The sequence below is a fragment of the Topomyia yanbarensis genome, chromosome 3 (genome assembly GCF_030247195.1).
Source record: "Topomyia yanbarensis strain Yona2022 chromosome 3, ASM3024719v1, whole genome shotgun sequence".
Lineage (NCBI taxonomy): Eukaryota > Metazoa > Arthropoda > Insecta > Diptera > Culicidae > Topomyia > Topomyia yanbarensis.
In genome coordinates, this window is record NC_080672.1 from 47,681,289 (window position 1) to 47,691,199 (window position 9,911).

General features: G+C 38.1%; 1 protein-coding gene across 1 annotated transcript; it reads left to right on the plus strand.

The window, feature by feature from the left end:
* The first annotated feature begins 943 nt into the window (after positions 1-943).
* On the plus strand, positions 944-9,551 carry LOC131686912 (uncharacterized). The gene is made up of 2 exons (XM_058970923.1): positions 944-1,049; positions 8,584-9,551. The coding sequence occupies exons 1-2, from the start codon at positions 944-946 to the stop codon at positions 9,549-9,551; spliced, it is 1,074 nt and encodes a 357-aa protein (XP_058826906.1).
* The last annotated feature ends 360 nt before the right edge of the window (positions 9,552-9,911 follow it).

Here is a 9,911-nt window from a genome sequence, read left to right on the forward strand (position 1 = left end):
GTTGGTATTTTCAGAAAAATAAAACACTAAAAGATGAAATAGTAAGAAAACTAGCACAAAATGCTGTGTATCCAAGTCGTTGGCCAGTTGATTGAAATCATACATTTTACGATATAGCGTTGGCTAAATCTCAACTTGATACTGACGCTGATGATGATGATGATATTGATAACTTAGACTGTTATCCATTTAGTTATTTTAAAAGTTAAAGAATTCAAAATATAAACCTTCTGGTTTAGATTTTGAATTTTTAACTTAACCTTGACATGAAACAGAAAAATATTTCTGTAATCGGTGAAAGCAAAACTCATTGGGATCGTAAAATTTGTTGTAGTGTGTTTAATTTGATGTTTTGCCCAAGAAATTTGGACAATGAAATCAGAACAAAATTTAAAATGTTATTTGACAATCATAACCTAAAATCAAATTAGGATGACATCAAAATGTTATGTAGTTTTCTTTATTTCTGATGTTTGATTTTGCCCTCGGATTATGATTTGACCAAAAACTGAAGGCTGAACTGTAGCAAGTGAACAACTCAGACTCAAATAACAAATAGAACACGAGCGTGTAGGATATACTACCATGTGCTGAAAAACTCGATAAATGTGATTTAATCGACGATGAAATATATAAGAATCTCAAACAAATCCCTGGGCTCAAATTATGCGAAGTTCATACTCACGTTAATGTTCCTAGAAGATTCGAGTTTGTTTTCGTGAATAATGTCGTTTTTGCTTGAAGCGAAACTGAGTCAGTTTCTAACCCCAACTGCTGTCAAAATGTATGAACTGACAGCGGTTGGGGTTAGGACCTGACTCAGTTTCAAGAGATCTTTTTCTGATGCAAAAAACTAGTTTTTTGTGACAGATGGTTTTACTTGGCCGTCCTGCAGCGCCGTCTGCAACGAGATTCTGCAATCAAGGGATCGTATCAGCGCTTCATGGACGAGTACCTACAGCTCGGTCACATGGGAAGACTCGACGAGCCTGTAGATGACGTGAAGTCATACTGTTATCTTCCACATCACCCTGCTTTCAAGGAGTCGAGTACTACGACGAAGGTGCAAGACGGCCTCAGGATATTCCCTGAACGACACGCTTTTGGTCGGACCCGCAGTTTAGGAAGATCTACTCTCCTGCGTGATGAGATTTCGAACGCATAATTTTTCCGAACATCGAGAAGATGTGCCCTTCATCATAAAGATCAGCCCCTTTCAGTAGATTCTTCAGGGTACAGGCTCAGACGAACGCAATTAAATAACGTACAGAAAAGCGAACGCTTCGTACCTAGCTATACATACTCTGTAGCAGATCGCACAGGATACCAGACAGTCGTATTCAGTCGCGAATGAACCAGTTGCGGAAGTCTTCTACGTCGATGACTTTTTTTCTGGGACGCTTGACGTAGAATCCGCAATAAAACTGCGCCGTGACGCAGCTTAATTGCGGATTCCACTGGATTATCGGTCAAAAAATGGGCATGTAATTCTCCCGAGTTCCTGAGGATGTACCACCTGATGATCTGGATATTCTGTCTTTCCACTAGCTTCAGGATGACCAGGCCGTCTTTACGCTCGGTTCAAGGATCAGTTGCCGCTAGCTGCAACTGTCCTGACAAAACACATGGCGCTCTGTCCTGACGAAAAACATGGCGATGTTGTACATCGTCCAAATCTTTGATCCATTCGGACTCGTGGGTCCAACAATCACCAAAGCCAAACTCTTCATACACTACAAATCATTCGAGAAGAGCCATCCATGCGGGAAAAAGATGAAATAAAATCTACAAGGGGTAGCCCTATAGGGTTGCACGAACTGTAGACGTAGGACTACACCTTCTTATTACATTTAGAGTAATAATAAATCGAATATATTTCTTACGTACAGTTTAAGCATAACCAATCAACATCGAATGTTACATATTGAACCAAACCTTCTTGGTTATCAGGTCATTTCATTTGTAGTAGGTGATCGAATCCGATTAAACTTATTTGAGATGATCTGAAGAAAGAAGACAGAAAACCGTGACCGAACTAATATCTGAAACTAAATCTTTATAGCACAAGATCAGTTTCGAAAAACTGTAACAACTTTTCGATTGTGTGTGGTAAAAAAACCCGGACTGGTGAAGATTAATCAAGTTTTAGATAATATAATCACATTTCATGTATAGACCAAGCTTTCTAGTTATATTTTGCCATTATTATAACTTTCCTAAAGTACGCATACAAATGTAGCGAATATCGAAACTAAAAATATACAAGAATTGAAAACAATTTTATATATAAACTTAGATGCGTTTTTGCAACGGGTTTTCGAGTGGCAGTGTATTCATTCATAAATAGGCTTTGTAGTATGTACCTGTTAGCAGAATCAAAATAGGATAGACTGAGTGGAAATGAATCAATGAATTGACCGAACGTAAATAATAAACTTTCGTTGTGGTTTCCAGCGATTCGCGTAAATTTGTTGCTAAGAAAGTGTTCGTCTTTACGCAACGAAAGCACAGATTGCTATCATGCAGGTTATGCATGCAACCGTTAACAAACATGGATGCCACATTGAAATTTCGATAAAAATTATCTTTTGACCATCTGTGATAACTGAAACAGGAAAAAAAAATCTGTGAAAAATCACAATATTTCTAAAAATTTGTGAAATTTTCATCAAAATGCCAAAAATCTGCCATCTGTAAAAAAGAATCTATGATCAAAAATTGTGAAAAAAAATCTGTGACATTACAGAAAAATCTGTGAATATAGTAACCCTGTTAACAAATTAGATACACCTACCTACACATTCACCTCAAACGTTGAACCCAAGCGCACAAAGCAAAATTAATCAACGCTGATGATGATGGGTAGAGCGAAAGAAACAACTAGTACCACGACACTATGTTAACAGTGTTTGCAAATTAATCTCGAATGTACAACCAATTTTGAAGAAGAATAATAGTGTTCGGGATTGTACTAAATGTGCGGAAAACGAGCACAACACAAAAAAGCATTCTGTTAGAACGGGCAAGCTCAGTCGCGTGTTGAACGGCACTGGGTAGCGTACCTCCACAGCCAGTATATCGGACATCTAACTCAGCTACACTGAAAACACACAGCACAGTGATCTGCTCCGCCTGCCGTTCAATAGGCAACTGAGCTTGTCCGGCCAAATCCGTTCTTTAAATAGTCGATGATGACGTCATTCATAGAAGCGTAGCGCGCTAGGTACACAAATATATCGTGCCGGACTTGGGAAGTGCTATCTTCTGTGTGCAAATGCACGATATTTTGACTAGGTTGCACATTATTTAAATTTTTATTGCCATGAAATCAAAAATCTTTGGTTTTATCTATTGGAATCTATTCTTAGAAGTATTTCGGGGCGATATGCGCAAAAAAATTGAAAATTTATCGTGAGATGGCTGAATTATATGCGTTTAAACTTGGACCATTTTTCGTTACATTCCATTTTTGTAGAATTTGCAAAGTGCACCCCCATATCGAAAACAAAGACGTAGTCCTACGTCAAAAATAAATAAAATAAAATAAAAATCAATTAATATTCGAACCAGCTGACAAAGTAGTATTGACGATTACTACACGGAGCCGTAGTGTTCGGTTGGCCAGGTTGGTGTTTTCTCAAATTTAAAGTAAATAAAAGAGTAAATAACAATCATATATGAGTAGCCTGGCACGAAAATCAACCGCGATGACGCCAAATTAAAAAATAGCGAAAAATTTTGGAATTTTATAGCTCGTTTTCTTAGTTTCATAGAAACACAAGTGGGTCATGGGCAGTATGGCATCCATTTCTTTGAATATGTAGCAAAGATCATGGAGTAAGCTCATGCCATACCGCTAGAATTGTAGTGTTCCCGGTGCCGGAAGTAATATCACAAAGTTTCTGGTACCCGCACTAGTCCTGTACTAAGTTAAATTTCTGGTCGAAATGTCAGATGAGATTTTGGTGATCCTGGAAGCGCTGGAAATGCCTTGTTTAATCTTACTGTTCTCATACCACGAACTGTTTATTTCGGCTTTGTATCAGAGCATCCTTCAGCGGCCTCTCAAGAGCAAAATTAAAGGTGTTACAAGGAATCTTTTCTGCCTACAATTTTTAAGAGCAGTCATAGATAGTTACAGTCTTCCTAATCCAAGAGTGAGCATAACTAATAACTTGTGATGGTGAGTTTCGCAGCTCTTTTTGATATTTTTACAAAGAGTGCGCAGAGCGTATTTTAAGTGAATGCTTCAGCTTCTTCACGGTTAGTACGCGGGGCATGGTAATAGATCATGTGGACTCTGACTACAATAGGCGCACTTTTCAGTTTTCCTATGGAAAAGCCCAACTAATGATTTTCTGCGCAAGTGTCACAGCCTTATTGCTATAATGACCAATTTTCTTGTATATAGTGCAATGCGGTAATGAATAACGCGATGGTAAAACAACCAAAAAAGCAGACGATTCTTATCGAAGAAGCTCAAAGTAGTCCCACTCAAGATCACCTGACACGAGTTTGAAGAGACACACAATTTGGTTCAGTCCAGTGCGATTGTCATTCAAAATTTTCGTTCGCTGGAGTAAGGGACCCTTGAAATTGCCAACAACGTGCAACAGTAGATCCATAAATGATTCGAATGACGGTGACCACATCGTCGATCTCAACTTTGTGAGCAGGCATGTAGACGCAGTAGTGGTTCGTTAAAGACTGTCGCCAGTAAAGTCATTTGCTTGTTTTAGACAGGCTCAATTATGAGCTTATCTGGGCTAATTTTCTATGTCTGTCACGGCTGAATATTTCTGCGCCAGTTTTTTCGAATTATTCAGAATACTTGGCGGTTCTTCTTTGAACCGAAAAAAGTTTAGATATGGCCGAAGCGAGTTCAATGTGTATGATTTCAAATGGAGTTTTTGATGGCGAGAATTTGTTCGACATCCATTTTACGATCAGCTGGTTATTTGCAGGAGAGTTTATTTATGCAAGAGCTAGAGCCAACGCAAAGTGAAAACTTAAGCAATACGAAGGAAGAGACAGAAATTACGAGAGATATAATAAATTAAAAGCTAAGTCAGAGGATAGCAAGGCGAAAATATGCTCAGCTCTCTTCAGTCGATGTATGACTGGATGCAACTGATTTTCTTAAAAACTGGCATGAATAATGTATGAAAATTTTAATCAGTAAAAGTTAAAAAAAACATCTTTGTTTCGTGTGCAAAAAGATGGGTAGGTAATATCTTCGACAGAACTGGAATGTCTTATTAAGTTAGTAAGACTTGATCCATCGGGGACCCCGAAGAAGATGGATGGGAGAAGAGCAATACTGGTAAAGACTGACTTCCATATGAGCTGTTCAAACTCGCAAGAGTTACTCAGAGACTGCAAAGTATTCTAGCTGAGAAGATGAAATGACTAACGCTGGTGATTTTTTGGGTCAAATAACAACGGTTCGACCTCGTTCCGTACGAGTCAGTTTAACAATTCAACCGTAATACCGTCAAGGCAAAGAGTTGCATCTAACACCTGTCTTCCCTTTCAGATCGTGCAAATGTTGGGCGATTTCCTACAGTGTGTATGTGCAGATTTGTACTGCTTAATCATTCTATCAATTTATTTTCTATCAATTTGATATCTGAGCACCCTAAATTATGTGATGGGCTTTTGCAGCACTGTCGATTATGAGAGGAATCCTATTTCCACCACAGTACGATACAACCCAATTTGAAAACATCAGAAGGTCATGATTCATTATGCGAAAAAAAACATGATTTTGGTCTTTGGTGTTTCCCTTTTTCCGTGGAAAAGGCCTACACTAAAGGTCGAAAGGTCGGGCAGTAAACTACCATAATTTCTCCCAAAAAGACTGAGAAAACCGATTTCAAAATTTCAACATATTAACAATATATAACGATTATCACAATGGAATATAACAGTAGATATTATTTTTTCGTCCTTTAAGTATTTAGTTGGCTCTGAAGCTAAAGGGGGAAATATTAAAATCAAAATCGATAATTGCACCGCATTGTATTAAAATCCTCTCACCCTTTAGCACGTTTTAGCAACAAACCACACTCCCTTAATATTATGCAATATTTTGGATTTAGGGTGGATAAGTTACGGCCTTCAACAGTCTGCAGCTCCGATCATAAACGGCGTTCACCATTCTATCAATATAATTGATAAAGGCGGAAAGAACTAAGCGAATGCGAACATGTTTACGCCAAATACTTGCGAAAGCCGCGTGCAATCGTTAACTGATGCGTTTAAGAACGCGTGCACGCACTTAAAACACTCAATTCAAACACTGCGCCTTATTTCGCGAGTATCCTTTTTCAATATACGAAATGAAATTTATTAATTTATGATTATGTTTATCTATTTATCCAAAAACAGTGTCAGTTAGATGATGATGTGAACCGGGAATCGGTTTCCGTCCCAATCCGATTTACGGTGCGCTATTTCGTTGAAATTGACATAAAAATGCGGAATGTGAAAATGAATAAGCCGGGTGGAACCCTCTCAGTTGGCACAAGAAGACAAACGAATAGGCACCCGCGTTCGCCGTTGCTATATTCGTAACCATTCGGAAAAGTGTCAATTTTCGAAATCGGTTATTGCTAGCGTATGCCGGGAATCCGGGCTAGGGCTAGGGAACGGGGAAAGAAAACCTAATTTTGTCAAATTGAATTCGATAATCTGTTTATTGTTTCGCAAGCAATCACCGCACGTTCACGTGAGCGGAAGATAATCGACGTAGCAAGATAATTAAGATCCGGAAATTGACTTTTGCGATGAATTGACCCGTAATTGGCGTGATAAGCCAAGAATAGATTTGTCGTCAGGGGGGGAGAGAATGGGATTGGAAATTTAAAATTAGTAGACTAGCATGCTTCATATTTTTAATTTAAAATTGTCATATTTCATAATCATGGATTCGAATGAAATACATTATATCCTCTTCTCTTGTGCTTTTTTACAGAAATTCAAGTAACCACATAAATATTCGTTTATTTTTAACTTGTGTCTTTCCTCCAGTAAATTTTCATTTTGGCTTAGTCAGAGACAGCTGCAATAATGTGAATATGATTCATTTTAATATTTAATGTTGTAAACACAAGTGCAGCCAGATAGGTAGGTTGGAGTTCTACCACCCCCTCCTCCAATTATTTTCACGGGATTTTTAGGTTCAAATTTAACTTCCTTTGCAAAATAAATTTGCATGCTGGCTCTGAGTTGTAATATCGTGCAAAATAAACTAAATATAGATTCACTTATACTCTAATTTTTTTTCTGTTGTATGCATGATGAATCCTTTGATAAATGAATGAACCTATATTTTAATTGAACTGAAAACAATCGATTCTGGCTGCAACTTCAGTCAGCACGAAAGTGAAATAAAATTTTAATATTTTTGCTGTGCCATATTATTGTAGGGATGATGATACGATCGTACTGAGACGTCCCTTATTTTTATGATGAATTAGCAAGCAATTCACATCCAATTTATAAATAAAACTTGTAACGCATAAAAGTTTCATCTCTATCTTCTCACCATCATTGTAGGTTCAATATCAAATTTTTTAATGTCACTGAAATGTGCCACCATTCATTCCAAAGTCTTTAAATTCTTTTCGAAAGATAACAGCTGTGCGTCGTTTAAAATAAATCATCTCACAACAACGTGGCATAATCAAATTATCAATCATAAAAACTTCAGTTTTCGGGTTTCGGATTTGTTCGCCCGCCTGCCCTAGTGAGATATTTTACTTCCAGGATTATACTACCAGCCCAACCCCTCAGCGACCAGTGCCATATGATGTAACTTTTCTACAAACACAACAAAGTTTGAGAAAAATTACGCAACAAAAGACTGGAGCAGCCAGTAGATTACTGAGACTTCAACTTTTTCTCCGGAACTTCTGCTGCCATCCATCTTCGTGTGGTGGGGGAAAATTGAAATAATGTTCATGGTTTGAAGGTATTCTACGAAGAACCCATCAACTTCTCGCTCGCATATGCTAAAACGGTTCCAATTTATTATCTTCTTGCTAGAAGTTCAACCCCAGCTAGAAATTTGCCACCATGTTCACCCAGGTTTTTTAGCTTCCGCAATCATTTCTACTTCATCCGACCTGATTGCTGTTCAAGCCCTCTTTTTTAAAACATTCCAAAAGCAGGCAAAAAAAGACGACCGGTCCCAACTTATTTCCAAGGAATCGTTTTTGCTTCTTCGGCTCTACTCATGCGACGTTCAGATAGCATTGACATATTGTGGCACCATTAATTCTGCTTTAATGGAAATGTTAGCTCTTTATAAATGTTGATGGAAAATGTTAAGGGCTGTTACCGAGCAGGATACGAGAATGAAAATTATAGGGGAACTGTACGCTCTGGTGGAATTTAAATTCGTTATAAACTAAACCAGTCATCAGTCATCAGTCATCAGTAATCAGTAATCAGTAATCAGTAATCAGTCATCAGTCATCAGTCATCAGTCATCAGTCATCAGTAATCAGTAATCAGTAATCAGTAATCAGTAATCAGTAATCAGTCATCAGTCATCAGTCATCTGTCATCTGTCATCAGTAATCAGTCATCAGTCATCAGTCATCAGTCATCAGTCATCAGCCATCAGTCATCAGTCATCAGTCATCAGTCATCAGTCATCAGTCATCAGTCATCAGTCATCAGTCATCAGTCATCAGTCATCAGTCATCAGTCATCAGTCATCAGTCATCAGTCATCAGTCATCAGTCATCAGTCATCAGTCATCAGTCATCAGTCATCAGTCATCAGTCATCAGTCATCAGTCATCAGTCATCAGTCATCAGTCATCAGTCATCAGTCATCAGTCATCAGTCATCAGTCATCAGTCATCAGTCATCAGTCATCAGTCATCAGTCATCAGTCATCAGTCATCAGTCATCAGTCATCAGTCATCAGTCATCAGTCATCAGTCATCAGTCATCAGTCATCAGTCATCAGTCATCAGTCATCAGTCATCAGTCATCAGTCATCAGTCATCAGTCATCAGTCATCAGTCATCAGTCATCAGTCATCAGTCATCAGTCATCAGTCATCAGTCATCAGTCATCAGTCATCAGTCATCAGTCATCAGTCATCAGTCATCAGTCATCAGTCATCAGTCATCAGTCATCAGTCATCAGTCATCAGTCATCAGTCATCAGTCATCAGTCATCAGTCATCAGTCATCAGTCATCAGTCATCAGTCATCAGTCATCAGTCATCAGTCATCAGTCATCAGTCATCAGTCATCAGTCATCAGTCATCAGTCATCAGTCATCAGTCATCAGTCATCAGTCATCAGTCATCAGTCATCAGTCATCAGTCATCAGTCATCAGTCATCAGTCATCAGTCATCAGTCATCAGTCATCAGTCATCAGTCATCAGTCATCAGTCATCAGTCATCAGTCATCAGTCATCAGTCATCAGTCATCAGTCATCAGTCATTAACAGGCAATTGTCGCCCACGCACAGTGGCGGGCCTTCGAACAAGTCGGACAAAACCAAAAATGTTGCCCAATCTGGCTGAAAATGACATGTTAAGGTAATATTGTAATGCTGAATTCATTTATAATGCCAAAGTTATGAAATATGAGATATAAATTTTTGTTATCGAACCTTTCTAATAAGCATAATACCATTTTTATAATGAATCATTTTTACTGATTGTCTATATCAATAATAACATATTAATTGGATAAAACTACATTCAATCTCTATATAAAGTGTTTGTTTACGTTTTATTCAGTTGGTATTTTGCGCTAATCACCATGCTCCTCCATATCAGCAAACATTAAAAAATGTGGATTTTTAACCCCTCCGGGCAAAACGGTGCAAAACGAGACCTTGATATTCGAAAAGTTGAGATTATTTCACATAGAATGTATAA

Bases quoted from the DNA above. Each gene is read 5' to 3' on its own strand.
- LOC131686912 (XM_058970923.1), top strand. From the start codon at position 944: ATGGACGAGTACCTACAGCTCGGTCACATGGGAAGACTCGACGAGCCT. The intron at 1,050-8,583 runs GTACTACGACGA...ATCTGTCATCAG, and splicing joins CCCTGCTTTCAAGGAGTCGA to TAATCAGTCATCAGTCATCA.